The sequence below is a fragment of the Ovis aries genome, chromosome 13, assembly GCF_016772045.2.
Source record: "Ovis aries strain OAR_USU_Benz2616 breed Rambouillet chromosome 13, ARS-UI_Ramb_v3.0, whole genome shotgun sequence".
Taxonomy (NCBI): Eukaryota; Metazoa; Chordata; class Mammalia; order Artiodactyla; family Bovidae; genus Ovis; species Ovis aries.
The window spans coordinates 19,974,427-19,992,097 of record NC_056066.1 but is presented as its reverse complement, the minus strand read 5'-3'; the positions used below and the strand labels follow the sequence as shown (position 1 = coordinate 19,992,097).

Here is a 17,671-nt window from a genome sequence, read left to right as displayed (position 1 = left end):
ACTGTCTTTTAGGATGACTGGCCACCCCAACTTCCTGGAACTGTTTGGTTTCAACATGTGACAGTTCTGGCAAATTCCTCAGTCCTCAGACAACTGGGATGATTAATCACCTGGTGTTAAACATCTGTACTTTATCATTTTTCCTTCAAAGACAGAAAACATAACATACATACCTGAAACCTCTGGGGACTCTGAATTTTGATGACATTCCTCTCCCAACGATTCTGGAGCCCAGCAGTGTTTTGCCATAAATGCTGTATAGGGCCACCACAGGTAGTTTGAAAGCCAGCCATTAACTTGCCATTCATTTGGCTGGAGAAGTAATAAAATGTAATCTGTGAAAAATAATGAATGTTCACATGATTATAATAACGAAGTTCCCAAATATGGAAAATAATTCAAATGCCATGTGCTTTCAAATACCTGACAAGCATGTTGGTTATTCGTTGGAAGAAAAACTCTGCTGCTTATGTTTGCGGAAGTAGAATCCAAGTTAGAGACCAATGAGAGGAAGTGAGCTGTTAGAAACAAGACCATCATTGGTAAACGTATTCAATACACCAGGCAATAATTCAGGTCCATATCCACATTATGTCAATATATTTTTGTTTAAAAAATGAACTATTTAACTGCACCATTTATTTTTGCAAATGGTCTGGCTGATATTGTTACTTCAATATATTCCCCAGTAAAATAACTAATTTTGAGTGTACTCCATATAACACTATTATGGACTGTAATCCACAACCCAGTTTATCTCATATAACTTAGAAAGTTATAACTCAGCAGAGATGGTATCCAAGAAAAACATTATACTGGGACTGCCCACCCAAATAAGTAATTCAATGAAGAATTTAAAAGAAATCCTCTTTTGTAGTGCTTGTCTCCTGAAAGAATTGGGACAATTAGTTGCAGGTTTTCCCAGGATTATGTGGAAAACAATACTGAGTCCCAGTGCTGTCCTGTACACTGCAGTACAGATTATGCAAGTGGACTGTCACTATTTAGAAGCTTATAAAATAAATACCCAGAATATTCTCTGGGCTTTCATAAATTTTTGCGATGCTTGACAAGGTTATAGTGTATTATCTGGGAACCACTATTTCCTCCTACCCTATTTGGTAAACCCCCATTTGTCAAGAAGAATGGAAAAATGACATTGATGATGATTGTGAAGGTCTATCTACCCAGGTTATTTAGTGGTATTTTAAAACTGCCTTGGAAATTAAATTTAACTGTCACATCACTGACAGACTTAATTAAGAAATCTATGAAACCTCTTATTCCCTACAGCTTTTCCAAAATTTACCCTAATTAAGTGGGAAAAAAGAACATTAATGATTACTTATAGATGTAGTCAAAGGCATAACTGAAATCCTTGAAATAACAGAAAATTGCTCTGAGAATGTACTACCTGGAATAATTTTATACACATAATTTAGATGAAGAGTTGGCATCACGGTGATACAAGTGGCCAATTGTTAGTTTGCTTTTGCTTCATATTCAGCAGGGAAAGCAAACGTTAAGCAAGTGAAAAATCAAATGAGCGTAATGAGTCATATGGATATATTGTTTGAGGTGTAAATAAAATTGTTTGCAATACAAATGGTAACACTATTCAATGGGCCCATAATTACTGTTTATAAATATTCAGCTCCTAAAAAGCATTTGTGATACATAAAGAAAAAGTTATTTTCATTTGTCAAGGAAATTACTTAAACATATTTAGTTTTCAAAGCTTGGTCTTAAAAATCAGATGGATACATTTTAGCCATTATGTAATAGAACACCATTTTCAATAAAATAATAAATTATATAGATATTTAAGTTAGGTATGCTATAAATAAGAACTGTCATTTAGTACATTTTATGACACTGAATTATTCTATATTGTGTCCAAAATTAAATGATAATGTTCAGGTTATCATAAGAAATAAAGTTTAAATTCAGAAACAACTTAAGATCCTTTAGCATTTGTTCCAGTAACAAGCTTTCTTTTCATGGGGTAAAAAAGTGTTCAAAATACACCCAATACAGCAATACCTTTTTAACTTTTAATTCTAATTTAGTGATAATAACAAGTATTTTTTTAATACACAAGCAATTTTTAAAACATTTTTATTGGAATATAGTTGATTCACAATGCTGTGTTAGTTTCAGGTGTCCAAAGGCAAAGTAAATCAGTTATGCATATATCCACTCTTTTTGCATGCTCAGTTTTACGTTGCTCCCTATCAGCATAGAATTTCTTTAATTCATAGCTGGAGATATCCCTTGGAGAATATCAAAGTATAGAAAGTTCTTTTGCTTTCCCTGGGGCTTTAGTTATCAAGTTTATGATTAAAAAAAGAAAGAAGCAGATCCCTGGCAGCAAAATATTTTCCACAAGCTCATTCCCTCATCTGATACCCTTTCTTGCCACTGGCTTTCACCATCAAGAAGGGACTTACGAAGCCGATTTTTTTTAAAAGGTTCTCAATGTCCTGTCCACTCACCATTCTTAGTCCTTGAGGGAGACTAGTAGTAAGTATCATATCACATATACACATATCATTGTCATCATCACATGTCATCTATTTATCTCTACCATATTTGTTTCAGTGTATTCATCATCACCAACTCGATGGACATGAATTTGAGCAAGCTCTGGGAGTTGATGATGGACAGAGAAGCTGAGCATGCTGCAGTGCATGGGGTTGCAAAGAGTTGGACACAACTTAGCAACTGAACTGAACGGATTCATCTGATTCATAAATTCCCATTTTATGCATGCATCCATAAAAGGAACTGCATAGCATATCTTTAAAACATATTTAAAATAACCCTGTGATGAAGTTGCTAACTATTAAAATCATAAAATAGGGATTAATGATATTATAAAATAAGATGACATGATATCATTTATAATTTCAAATGTTTACATTAAAGGGGTTTTTCTTCCTAGTTGCTGGGTAAGTATAGGAGTAAAACTCCAATGTAAACTTAAGATTGATGACAAAAAAGTATATAAAATATGAAAGCAATAAAAACCATGAATCAAGTTTTTGAGGGCTAAATTCAATAATTTTGGCAGTGAATTCCACCAACCTTGATCCTCAGAAAAGATAAGGTAGAATTTTCAGTCTCACTTTCTTCAATGACTGATAGGCAGTCTTGCCTTTTCTCCATTTTCCAACTTCTAAGTGATTAATAGTAATGAATACAAGCAGAATAAATATAAATCCTATTGCTCCTGCATAGAAACCAATGCATTTAAAGGAACTAAAAAACTTGAGTATTTTAACAGTGAGATACTATCCAAAAAAATTCAGGCTGCAGGAATGGATCATTGTGACAAGCTCTAAGGCATGAGGCAAAAGTTAGAATATTAAAACTTTGGAAAAGAAAAAGTAGGTTCATCTGTGACAGAAAAATGGCTCAGCTCAGATAACAGAGGTAAAATAGCAGTCTTGCGTACAAACTCCTTCAAGATGATAATTTCTATTTATTAAATTCCATTTCTATTGAATCAAGTTTTGGCTCATTCCTGTTCATTAAATTCACAAGTCAACATAGCCACATAATATTTGCTAAAACTGTGTCAAAGGATACTCTCAAACAGTAATCCCTTATAGTTGCTAGCAGTGTGTAAATAAATGCTGCCATATCAATTTAAGTCTGCTTCAGTGGTAAAGGGCTAGGTGAATCACTTTAGGAAATCATAAAACATACAAAAATATGAGGATGATATTAACAAAATTGCCAGTGTAAAGATCTCTGAAAATTTTTTCCTCCATAAAAGCAATGAAAATACTGGCAAAATGACCATAATAAAATTCAGAGAACTGGAGAATTTTTATTCAATAGATAACTGAATCTCAGTTTTTAAAAAAATGAATTTCAATAAATTTTAGGCTTTTTTTTTTTTAATTTGCCCTATTCCCATTGCCCACTCTCAAGCCCCATAGCAACTATAACGTTCCTGGTGCAGTATGGCAACCATAGGAATGAGCAGAATGAAGCTAAAACTCTTTCAAGCCTCATTACCAAATAATTATCATTATTTGACCTCACTGATGTTTCCTGATGGCAAAGGAAACGGCAATCCACTCCAGTATTCTTGCCTGGAGAATAACATGGATAGAGGAGCCGGGCGGGCTATACAGTTCATGGGCTAGCAAAGAGTTGGACGTGACAGAGCATGCATGTTTCCTGAAAGCCATCACTTGTAAGGCTGTCTAAAATTGCCCAGTGCAAATAGACTCCTCATGGTAGGCATGTGTTGAAAACAACTGGCAAGTATTTTAACTTTATAGTTGCCTGGAACAGGATATAACATCTGGGGCCAACAACAGACTGACTGAAACTGCCCAACAATCCCAAACGATCAAAGAAATGCTCTAGAAATGGGCCCTGCAGGCGTGTCTGTGGAGAACAGCAAAGGGATTTCAGTTCTAGACTACAATCATACTTTCCTAGGACAAAATGAAAAGACTGGATGCTGTTTAATAGTGTGTTTCATAATACAGTATATGGACTTTAGACCCAGTTTAACAACTGGTTAAAATCACAAAAGTTCTCATAATTCCATTTAAACCTAATTTTAAATATTCAAATAAGGAAAATAATCTGTGGTATAAAAGGAAATATTAACTTTTCGTAATTTTTTTATCTTTGATAAACCTATACAGTTTAAGTTTACAGATAATTATACATTTTAAAAACCTCATGTATCACCTTTACTATTAGTTGAACTCTAGAATTATTCTATACTTATATATTTATAAGAATTAAAAGAAAAACTCATTTATGAGTTACAAGAAAAAATTTTATACTCTTACAAGAAAAATTGTTATAGTCCATCCTTTTAAAAAAGTGTTACTGTAATTGCAAAGATGTATTTGAATTTTTGTAATAATATTATCAAATTGCAATGTTATATACTTTTAAAAATCAGTGCTATATCTTAATCACTGCTTCAAGCTTTAGTAGACATCAAACATCAGCACAGTGATGCTTTTAATGGTCTAAAAGATTTTCAAAATTAGCTCAGAAAACTTCTCAAGGCATTGATTACATGATGAAACTTAATCTGGAGCACTGGCAAATTATTTCAAGTGTAAGTTAATCAAAAATTTTATTAAAACTCATGAAATAAGAATTTTTAAATTAAGACAAGATTTCACCATAGCTATTTTTCCATAAACATTTTCAACACTTTATATCTGAAGGCAAAACATTTGCTTATTTAAAATTATCTCTAGGGAAAAACTCATATTTTAACATTTAATTGTAGTTATGAGACACATCACTATTATTAAAATCACTAGCTTTTCATTACTATGCTAATCAAAATTTTGCCTCCTTTTTCCTTTTTGGCTTATATTATTATTACCATTTTACAGATGAGGAAACTGAAACAACATAGTAAGCAGGTTAGCAGGGCCAAGGTTCAAACCCAATGAGTCTGACTCCAAAGATCTGGAGTGAAACCAAGTGATACAGATAAAAGAGTGTCTGCCTGTATAACATCTCAATTTTGATATAAATGATCCCACTTTATCTCTTAACTAGGCTATCAAGAAATTAGCATGGCAAAATGAGAAAATAGACAGAAGGAAAGAAAGAGGGATGAAAAGGAGGAGAACAGAAAAGAGGTGGAGATTCTGATGTTGTCTAACTTCCAGATGAAGAGGCAAGCAAGAATGGAGTAAGAGCTACATATGACATAATATCAAAGTATCAAGTCTTCTGCCCATGATGGAGACTACAGTAAGTAAAAGTATACTGCGAAAAATCTTGTAAAGTACAAGGAAGAAACGGTGGGAAGGTTCTAAAAGGGAAATGGTATTACACTGGCTAAAATCTGGGAACCAGATTCAGTGGCACCATCTAGTTCAACTGAATTCACGATAAAACTTTTACGTATTGTCGTGCATCACTGGTCCTGTTTGTGAAGCTGGTCTTTTTTCGGGGGGGAGAGGACAGGGGTGGTGGTGGAAAAGTTGGCTTTTTCCTAACAATGGTTAAAAATTCTTTTTTTAAAACTTAGTCATCAAAGTCAAGGAAGATGAACATTTTACTTACAGAAGAGTTAAAATTAGGAAAACCAAAATTTTTCAGGAATGTATTAAATATCAACTTTGCATCAGATAGTTTATGACAAGTTCTACTCAAAATATATTATTTAGCTCTTAAATCTGATCCAAGATAGATTTTACAATTGAGTAAACCAAGTTTTAATGAAGTAAATTGCTCAAGATTATATACTTAGTAAGTGTCAGCGCTGGGATTCCAACGACATGTATGCTATTTATCTAAACATTTCCAAACAATTAATATGCAATTGCTCTAAATTATCTCTAAGCAAGTAATTCTCTGGGGGTCCAGTGGTTGAGACTTGGGCATTCGCTGCCATGGAACCAGGTTCGATCCCTGGTTGAGGAACTAAGATCCCACAAGTTGCATGGTACAGCCAAAAAGAAAAAGTTATCTTTAGGGAAACATTCATATATGACATTTAATTGTATTTATTTGAGAGAAATACAAACTTTAAAAAATCACCAGCCTTCAATTAGTTGTGCCAGGCCAAAGATTACCTCTTTTCATATCACGTATAAGGCCATCGGATGAAAGCAGGCACAAGGTCAATTTCTGTTCACTAAAATATCTTAATTTTCTAGTATAAAATGGTGAATGAATGAAGTTCATTAGCTAACAAATAAAACAAATAAATATCTGGGTCTAGAGCCAACTCAAAGGCCAGTGGTCAACCCATCAGTGCTTTCTCGGCAGCCAAAGAAAATGAGCATTACTACAATCAGTCGAGCCAAAAGCAAAGATATTTGACAAATTAATTTATGTAGGATTGCTACATTTAAATTTCACAGTTTTCAGAGAGAGTCAAAATAGCTAGAAAATCCCAATTATCTAGATAGTCCTTGGGGATCTCAGGAACCCAATTATAAGTATCTAATACGACATTTTAGATTCTGAGTGGCTCAGTGGTAAAGAATCCACCTGCAGTGCAGGAGACAAGGGTTTGATCCCTGGGTTGGGAAGACCCCCTGCAGAAGGAAATGGCAACCCACTCTGGTATTCTTGCCTGGAGAATCCCATGGATAAAGGAGCTTGATAGACTACAGCCCATGAGGTTGCAAAGAGTCAGACATGACTTAGCAACCAGATAACAACAACAATATGACACCTTAGAATCACAAATATCTTGAATATGGTTAAAGAAGATATCAAATTAGACATTATAATCACAATCTCTAAACATCCCCAAGATTTTACTGTCCTAACCAACTGTTTGACAAAAATGAATAATAAAGTTCAAAGCATTTACCAGACGTATCACCACTGTGATCATAAAATGGAGGTGACTGGCCGATCAGCCCATTCCTCTTTGTCCAGCCAAGTCGCAGACTCTGATCTCGTATCATACTACAGAGCCCATCCTCAAAATCACATCTTTCATAATCCGAGCCTAATGAGAGAGAAAAGAAATTAGCTTCCAAAACCCTATGTGTCTACTTAAGAAATAATACAATACATGAAAAAAGAAAGATTAGGAACAAACGATAAATAAAAGATTTATTTATGTGGATCGTTTTTCACAATTTCAGTCTACTTTATCGATGCAAAGGTTTTCTGCACATGACATTCAAATAAATCCCCACACATAAAAACCAGTGTGGTCATACAGACAGAATGCCACACATGAGGCCATGAGACTGAGGACCTAGGCCTGATTTTATCTCTTACTGAGGGCCTAGCTAAACCACTTACCCACACCAAGCCCTTTTTTTCACCTGTGAAACTAAAATACTGACATCCTGTCCTTTCTCCCTTGACTGATTTCTATGAAGATCTAATGATACAATGTATTTTAATCACCCACAAAAAGGGTATTTTCTGGCTTTTTTTTAAATTCCATTTTCTCTGGGTACAAGCGATCCAACAGGCTTGGGAGAAAGGAAAGGATTTGGACACACCTGGTTGCTGTGATAATCATCCAGAGTGGGCTTTATTCTGTTATCCAACATCCGCAAATGTCACTCTCTGAAAAATAGATTAATTCAACCACAAATATACCATCCCTGGGTTGCAGCTCTTAGTAAAGGTGATTTTCCTTTGACAAGTTTGTTCTTGTCCTGACTGGTTACATTAGCCACAGTGCTTAATCTGACTAATAGATAAGACAGTCCTTGGCAACCCAGTCACAAAAACTTCATTTTTATTTTGTCATATTTTGGTCAAAATATTACTTAGTAATACATCTGGTGCATGTTCTTGCAATCATCCATGTGAGTACTAAGAGCCAATTTAAAAATGACAGTTTTAAACAACATTAGCTAAACCTGCTTTACCAGCAATGGTCTGTTTTATTAATTTTAGTCCTAGATTCCTTATTGAAAGATTTTACAAAGCAGCTGTATTCTGTAATATTAATAGGAATATTCTAGGTAAAATTTACTGAGGAAGGTCAGTGATAGGCTTTCTACTTCCAGTAGTTTACTCAGAGACATTACTTTGCCAACAAAGGTCCATCTAGTCAAGGCTATGGTTTTTCCAGTGGTCATGTATGGATGCAAGAGTTGGACTGTGAAGAAAGCTGAGCACCAAAGAATTGATGCTTTTGAACTGTGGTGTTGGAGAAGACTCTTGAGAGTTCCTTGGACTGCAAGGAGATCCAACCAGTCCATTCTAAAGGAGATCAGCCCTGGGTGTTCTTTGGAAGGAATGATGCTGAAGCTGAAACTCCAGTACTTTGGCCACCTCATGCAAAGAGTTGACTCATTGGAAAAGACCCTGATGCTGGGAGGGACTGGGGACAGGAGGAGAAGGGGACGACAGAGGATGAGATGGCTGGATGGCATCACAGACTCGAAGGACGTGAGTCTGAGTGAACTCCGGGAGCTGGTGATGGAGAGGGAGGCCTGGCGTGCTGCGATTCATGGGGTCGCAAAGAGTCAGACATGACTGAGCAACTGAACTAAACTGAACTGAGCTCTTTACAACAACCTTACAAAGCAGGCAGCAAGTGAATGCTGGGGCCAAAAGTAGAACCCAGGTCTTTTTTGACTTCAAAACCTGAATTCTTAAGGTCTCAATGTTAATCCACTAACCCATTTTTACCAAATACCTAGATTTAAAGGTCAGTAGATAAGAGTTTCTACTCAACCTAAGGAAACCAATATTTCCAGGTAGAAGCAATGTCCTTCTACCTAAAAACTAAGAAACTTGATTAGTCTATGAATCATACTGTGATTAAATTTACAATTGCCTTAAGGCCTTTAAAATATTTAGAATTGCTGGAAAGTGAAAGTGAAGTTGTGCCCAACTCTTTGTGACCTCATGGATAGTAGCCTGCACCAAGCTCCTCCATCCATGGGATTTTCAAAGCAAGAGTACTGGAGTGTGTTGCCATTTCCTTCTCCAGAGAATCTTCCCAACCCAGGGATTGAACCCAGGTCTCTCACATTGTAGACAGACCCTTTACCGTCTGAGCCACCAGGGAAGTCAGGATTGCTGGAATACCTGACTTATTACCTCATGGACTCCTACTGATCCAAGAATCTAGTTGAACAGAAAATGAAGTAAATTATGTGCTATTTGTATATAAATGTGTCTGTGTCATTCAAATAGCTATGCAATAGCCTACATAAATATGTATCTGTTTAAGTCTCTTTCAGCTCCCAGCAGTGTTTCCAATGATCTATTTCTGATTACAAAATATTCGCAAAAGTATTTTTATCACTGTATTTCAACAATTATGTGTATGAAATATACTCACATTTTCACATAGGTGTCAGTTTTTAAATACCAAGAAATTACCTTGTGTTAAAATTACTTAGTTGATGTTTGTTTTCAATGTTTTTGTTCTCTTTAATAAACAAGGATAATGATGATGTATTCTGAAGTGTTAGAGCTACAAAGTAGCTAAATAAAACATTTTTATTTCTGAATAGTCTCAACAGGGGTTCTTTTCATTACAGCATGAATCTAATGAGCATACATTTTTCAACTCATTCTTATTAAAAAGAAGCAATCATGAATGTCTCATAACTGTTGGGTTATTCAAAAAATCCATCAGAAAATTTTCTAAGTACTCATTTTTCTCCCAGTAGAGAACTGGGCATTTTAAGCCATTTGAACAATTTTCCTTGAATTGTGGTTGATTTGCCTTTTATAATCTGCTATGCCACCCATCTACATTCAAATCTGACAGTACATGCTATAGTAAAATCTGTGTGGAGATTTATCTGCTATTATAGCAATGCTGCAGTTGGACTCGATATGGAACAAGGAGGAATGGATGCAGGAATTTACCCAAAGAATCATGTTCCTGAGCTTTCTGAACTTGAGAAACTCATCATTTTGCTTTTAATTTTGTGATACCATAGGTCAAGTGTACTATTGTCAAAAAGAAACTGTCTCTATCTTGTTCTTTGAGGTTGCTTGGAAGACCCGATCATCTTCTGAATTGGCTTCCACCATGCCAGATTCTCTCATTAAAATTTTATTGCAGAGCCATTCAGAAATGTGACCATTAACACCGTAATTGGGGAAAATATTTTTAAAAGTATCCTCAAGTGATAGTTAACATAGGGCATGCTTCTGAGAAAATAGAAAATAGAAAAAAATTTAATAGCGGTAATGGAGAAGAAATTGATGCAGAATTCAGGATTAACTTAGTATGAGTAGGTCGTCACAATAATGAAGTTCTTAAAAAATAGAAAATAGAAGAATTAGGAAATTCTAAAAAGGAGAGATGGAAGGCATTTATTTCACAGTTTTGCCTGGGCCTATATTAATAATGCACGTTTTTTCCCTCTTGAAAGTTCTATGAGTCAGAGTTGTAGTCTTTCCTTAATAATAAATCCTGCTTTTCTTAGAAATTGTGCCAAGACATACATAAAATGTGTCATTTTAAGTATATAGCTCTATGGTAACAAATACATTCACACTAATATGCAACCATCATCACCCTCCAAGTTCACAACTGTTTCATATCCCCCAACTTTTCATCCTCCCTCCCCTCGGCCCCTCAAAACCACCATTCTACTTTCTGTCTATAAACTTGACTACTCTAGGTACCTCATAAAAGTGGAATAAAATATTTGTCCTTTTGCGATTGGTTTATTCCACTTAATATAATTGCCCTCAAGGTTCATCCATGTTGTAGCATGTGTCCGAATGTCCTTCCTTTTTAAATCTGAACAATACTCCATTGTATGTATCTGCTGCTGCTGCTAAGTCGCTTCAGTCGTGTCCAACCAGGCTCCCCCATCCTTGAGATTCTCCAGGCAAGAACACTGGAGTGGGTTGCCAGTTCCTTCTTCAATGCATGAAAGTGAGAAGTGAAAGTGAAGTTACTCAGTTGTGTCCGACTCTTCACGACCCCATGGACTGCAGCCCCCGAGTATCCTCCGTCCATGGGATTTTCCAGGTGAGAGTACTAGAGTGGGTTGCCATTGCTTTCTCCTTGTATGTATCTACCACATCTTATTTACTCATTCATCTGCTGGAGGATACTTGGGTACTACTGACACCTGAACGCTATTAATTCTTCCAATCCCTGAATATGAGATGTCTTTGCATTTATTTGGGTCTTCTTTAATTTCCTCCAGCCAACAATTTTTAGATTTCATATCCTTGGCTATGTTTATTCCTAGGTATTTTATTTTGTTTTACACTTTTATGAATGGAATTTTTTCTTAATTTCCTTTTTAGATGGTTCATTGTGTACAGAAATGCAGCTAACATTTGTATGTTGATTTTGAATCTGGCAGCTTAATTTGTTTCTTCCTTCTAACATTTTTTTCATAGACTTTTTAGGATTTTCTACAGTTAAGATCCCATTTTCCGTGAACAGAGATAAATTTTTGTGTTCATATCCAGTTTTAATGGCTTTAATTTCTTTTTATTGTCTAATTGCTCTGGCTGGGACTTCTAGTACTATGCTGACAGAGGTGATTAAAGAGGGCAACTTATCTTGCTCCAGATCTTAAAGAAAAAGTTTTCAGTCTGTCACCATTGAGTATAATGTTACCTGTGGATTTTCCATATATAGCCATTAGTGTGTTAAGGTTAATTTCCTTCTAGTCCAAGATTAAGTGTTTTTATCCCATTCCTTTTTGAGGAAAGCTGTGTATTTCATAGTCACAAACTTTTACATACATTTTACTGTTTAGAAGATGATTTCCCTCATGTAGATAGTATATAAAAAATTTTCACAAAGAATTATCTCCCTTACCCTCATTTAATTTAAAAATTAATGGCTGGTTCCTGCAAAGGATAAAAATACATTCAAAATACTCCAATTAAATAAAAGTAAATTTTAATTATCCTCAAAAGTAAATTTCCATGAAAGAGTGCTATTATTTGGCTGAGCAATTTGAAACCATTAATTGATTTTATCAGGGAAATGTTTATACTTCACACTGAATTAATTTTAATAGTTTCAATGAGACAAAAATAGGAAAAATCCTAATTCAGAAAGGTATGTGATAGCAAATGGAATAAGAAGTTCCATAGCTCACACCAGAATTATCTAATGTTACTTAGGTTGGAATCTTGTCATATAGTTGCCTTTAATCTCAAGCCATTAAGCACATCTTTGGCAAGAATTTGACACAGATACCATCAGATTTCCAAATCATTATTTTAACTGTAATACTGTTACTCAAGATTAGCAAAATTCAAAGGAATTCTCTGAATCTAATTGTCTGGTGATTTCTACAGAAATACTGACTATGTGTGGCATTTACTCCAACCTGCAGTAGTATTACATGAGTATTATAAAGGTTATATAGCTGCTTACAAACAATTCTCTACTTCAGAGCAGCAGTTTGGCCAAAAGATCTTACCACTTTTCACCGCTGTCAGTAATGGTGAATATGGGACCTTTAATAGAAAGTTATCACTCTTGCATACAGAAAATTCATTTTGCATACAATGTAGTGGTAAGATAAATACTGTACATGAAAACTCACATTTCACTCTATTAATGTTTATCTTCATATACTTCAATGAACTTCTGCAATTACAATCACTTTTAAAAGTAGTTGACATTTATGTCATCCTACTGAAGAAACAATGTTTGTACTTAATATCATCTGAATAAACACTATCACCTCTCAGATTTTCAGAATGTACCTCTGAGGTAATTTTCACACATTTCACATACAAAGATTTATATGAAGTAAATACCTTTTGAAAAATTCCTAAATCCAAAAAGTTTGCAGAAGAAGTTAGGTAATACTTTAAAACTTTGTGATGTATTTCATCATATCAAAATAAACAAAAGAGACTAAATGGCAGTATTCTTAAGCAAAACATGTAAGTACGAGAGAAATTTTATAACTGAATATATTTTTCCATTTTTGAGTCACAGTAAATTCAGCTCTAAACATAAATGTTAAACAGTTAATGTTTAAATGTTAAACAGTTAATATTTAAAAGTTAAACAGTTAATGTTAAAACTAACTTCAAGTATGCTCAAGTAATTATCTAGGAATATTTTCTGGCAGTATTCCAGTAGTAGAGACCCACTGCATGGGATATACCTCAACATTGTATCAATAGTATAGGTTATTATCTCATGGTTCATTTGTTATCTGAATGATAGTAACATAAGTAACATTACTGTTTTGTCGCTCAATAAAAATAAAACAATAAAGCCTTTGGACATCAAATAATTTTGCATGATTGCTAAAAAAGAAACTATTGCTTAGTTTAATTAAACTAATAAAACTTAACAGAATGAGGCAGACCAGGCAATGGGGTACCGCATGGAGGCAGACAATGTGACATGAGAAACATAATTAAAAAAAAAAAAAAAAAAACAACCTAGAGCAGTACCACAACACTTATTTCCCTGGCTCAGGATATTAATAAATTCTAGTAAAGGGAAGTTCTTGTCAACATTAAAAACATTTAATTGCTATACCTAAAAATTATTTTTCTTGCTCAAAATTTATTTGTTCAATATCATGTATACATAATTTATTTCATTCTGAAGATTTAGTCTTTCTAAATTTACTCTCTTAAAAAAATACTGAGTTAAAATAATATGTTCAAATATTCTGAAAATAGGACCATCATGTAAAATAAGAAAATTTTCAAAAAAGTATTAATAGAATTAGTTGCATCTGAATTTTAACTATGCCAATTTCATTTTTAAAATTATATTAATCCATTCTCTAGAGCTCACATTATTTGGACTTTAAAGAGGGTCACAGATTGCTTTTTTCCCCAAAAATGTGATTGCTTAAACATCATAATAAAGTTAGCTTTAGAAAAAAAAAAAACATCTTGTCTGTAAGTTTAGCATTATAAATTTTCAAGAGAAAAACTTCTTTGCTATCATGATTCCTCCACAATATTTCCCCTCCAGTGTGGTATACAAAAGAAATTCATGCTTTAAAGTGATTGTCAATTTTATCTATGGTTATCCCATTTTAAATAAAATACCGAAGTGGAACTTCTCAGAAATGAAAATGAAAAGTGAAAAAGCCAAGGGGTGACTTCCCCAGGGTAACATTTAAAATGAAATCTGTTTATTCGACAGATCTGTTCCTTCATGCTTCTCTCAGTCTGGGGTTATTAGAATCTTTCATGCAGCCAGATCTTTCCTGCTCAGCAACTCTTCCCTTCTTTCACATTAACCTTTTCCTCAAAGCAGAACCACTCATGTTATCAGAGCAATCGTGCTAAAGGAAGCTTCAGAGGGATTATTAATGGAAGGGACTTTGCACTTCTGGTCAAACCAGCCAAGTGGTTTCCCTTTGCTGCTCAAAGAATAGTAATGGCTTCTGCCAGACAGGCCAAAGAAAGGGCAGTGCGTCCACAGGTGGCCTCTCTGGGTAAACTGGACAAATATAAATGAATCCTTCTCTTTCGGTGCAGTTTGTGTTTAATAGTTCCTAACAGCCTGATTGTAATCACAAACTGTAGGAGAAAAATCCCTCACCTGTTTCCTTCCAAAGAGAAGATTTCCAGTTTTTCTTGTTTTTGTCGTAACAACTGAATTTACAAATTCCAACAAAGCAAATATGTAGAGCTTTATGTAGGAGAAGATGAAGAATTCTGTAAGCACTAATTAAGATCGTTTCTGAACACGAAACAGAAACTGTTTGAGTAAATTGCTCTAAAATACCAGACTTAGTGCCCCAGGTATCTGAGGGTTGCTACAAATCAATAATGGACCCATTTAATTGTATGAAAATGTTGTTTATAAAAGGTGGCTGCTTGTAGGAATGGCACTCCTTCCATTGATGAAATGCAGTCTATTTTCAGGATGTGATACTGTAATGGAAACTATAGAAACATACATGTCTTTACCTGTATCTTCCTAAGTGAACTTTTTATTAATGTTATACCAGGAGTATTTTCCCACCAGGGAGATCAGTTTATCTCATTTTATGACTTCTTATAACAAACTGGAGGTCCAAGATTACACAATTAGTAGATGGCTGACCCAGGATCCAAATCAAGGCCCTGAACTCTCTAAGGCTTCCCCTCTTTCCTCTGCCTTAGAATCACAGGATATTCATCAGTTATGCTCTGTGTACAACAGATACCAACTCATGTGGTGGGAGTATCATATAAGCAAAAATAAAACCTCCTCATTCAATCTTAAATTAATATTAAATATTCCCATAACTATATTCCAACTTAAGCTCATAATTTTCATCACCACACTTTAAAACTGCATGACTAAGTTTTTTAAAAACCTTGCTTCGTGGATAACAACATTAAACTTATCTTTTTGCATTTCATTCCCTCTTTATATTCAGTAAAAACTGATTCAAAATACAGCCCATCAAGAAGAATCTTAGCAATTTGATAACATTTAAGTAGAGTTATTTTTATTTGTGGATCTGTTTCTTTAAATTTATTTATTTTTAGCTGGAGGATAATTGCTTTGTAATATTGTGTTGCTTTCTGCCACATATCAACATGAATCAACTACAGGTACATGTATTTGCCCTACTTCTTGAAACTCCCTCCTACCCCCGCAATCCTATCCCACCCGTCTAGACTGTCAGACCAGGATCCAAATTTGAGTTACCTGTTATCATACAGTGACATTCCATTGGCTATCTATTTTACATCACCAACTTGATGGACTTGAGTCTGAGTAAGCTCCGAGAGTTGGTGATGGACAGGGAAGCCTGGCGTGCTGCAGTCCATGGGGTCGCAAAGAGTCAGACACAACTGAGCGACTGACGATGCTTCAATGCCACTTTCTCAATTCATCCCACCCTCACCGTCCCCGCCCTGTGTCCATCAGTCTGCTCTTTATGTCTGAAAAAGAGTCTTTTAGTTTCTGATTGACACTGAAGTCATAGAAATGAACTCTGTGCAGAATCAGGCATCTAGCTGAACTTCCTCAAGCAACTCAGCAGCCCCTGGATTAAAGGTGGACAGGACTTAGAGGACAGAGAGGAAGGAAACTTACATTGCCGTTCATCGCTCATGTCACCACACTGATCTGTGAAGTCACACACATTGTCAGGAGGCAAAGAGACCCCATTGTCACACTGAAAAACTCCAGTTCCTTGCTGAACCAGTACGGAGATGAAAATACAGGAAATCCAAAGGACACACAAAGCTTCATTCTTTGGGAAAGTTAACATTCTGGCAGAGGAGCATCACTTGACATGTCTCTTAGAGATCAGGCAGCTGTCACAGGTGAGTCCATAACTGGAAACATCCTTTTTCTTTCCTCTGTTCTTTGATTTCCAGGTTTACCTCTTATGACTGGAAACTATTGGTAACCATCCACAACTCTTAACAAATGAGTCCAAGACAGCTCATTTACTCTTTCAGAGGAGTGTCTTTAGAAAATATTTAACTGACCAATTGCATCATTTCTATATCTAGCTAAGCATGTATGTTTATTGCCCTAGTTATACCATGTTCAAACAGTTTAAGCCCTTATGATCATGCTATATCCTGAAAGAAAAAAAATTTTTTTTTTTAAAGAGCAGGCACATAAATGGGAGGAAAACCACCTCAAAGTTAGAAGCAACATAAAAATGCTCTATATGAATTCCTATGTTTAATCATGTTCATGCAATTCAGAACATTGTAATGAAAATTTATTCAACTATTTCAGGCCTATTAGAACTGAAATATTAAATATTAAATATTAGAACTGTTTCATGAGAATGAAATTCTTGTCCTTTATCACTGAATGGAGACTTTGCACTGTTTGTTGAGATAAACTGAAAAACACTGGATTTTAAAAACCAGAGGGACACTGGAGATCCTTATTTTCCAAATTACATTATTTGGACTCAAGAAAGTTAAGGTATATGTATGAGGAAATACAGTAATTTGGTGTTAGAAACTGGAACTCAAATATCCTGCTGCTGAATGCAGTGTTCTTTCTTCTGTAGTATGTGGATTTTCCTGTTAATTCATCTTAATTTGCTTTTACAAGTGAAACATACGATTTCAGGGTGATATTAACAATGAACAGTATACTCAAGTTCAGAACACTTGAACTTCATATTACAAATAATAATTCAGTGAAACTGAAAAATAGAAATCATATGAAGTTGATTATTCAAAATAGTCCTTTATATTCGATTTATTAACAATATATTAAAGTTCTTTCGAACTACTTTTAATTTCTGCAATATAACTTCAAGAGATGAAAACACAAAGACTACAT

At 34.8% G+C, this 17,671-nt stretch overlaps 1 protein-coding gene across 3 annotated transcripts in view; it reads right to left on the bottom strand.

Annotated features, from left to right (window-relative positions):
• MALRD1 (MAM and LDL receptor class A domain containing 1) overlaps window positions 1–16,784 on the bottom strand; it is a 600,846-nt gene extending 584,062 nt beyond the window's left edge. For all 3 annotated transcript variants that reach the window (XM_042230497.1, XM_060397269.1, XM_042230498.1), the window contains exons 1-4: window positions 16,451–16,784; window positions 7,328–7,468; window positions 424–518; window positions 174–335 (exon numbers count right to left, since the gene is read on the bottom strand). In XM_042230497.1, the coding sequence (XP_042086431.1) occupies window positions 174–335; window positions 424–518; window positions 7,328–7,468; window positions 16,451–16,628 (576 nt within the window). In that variant the 5' untranslated portion in view covers window positions 16,629–16,784. The remainder of the gene's footprint in view (window positions 1–173; window positions 336–423; window positions 519–7,327; window positions 7,469–16,450) is intronic.
• Between the last annotated feature and the right edge of the window lie 887 nt (window positions 16,785–17,671).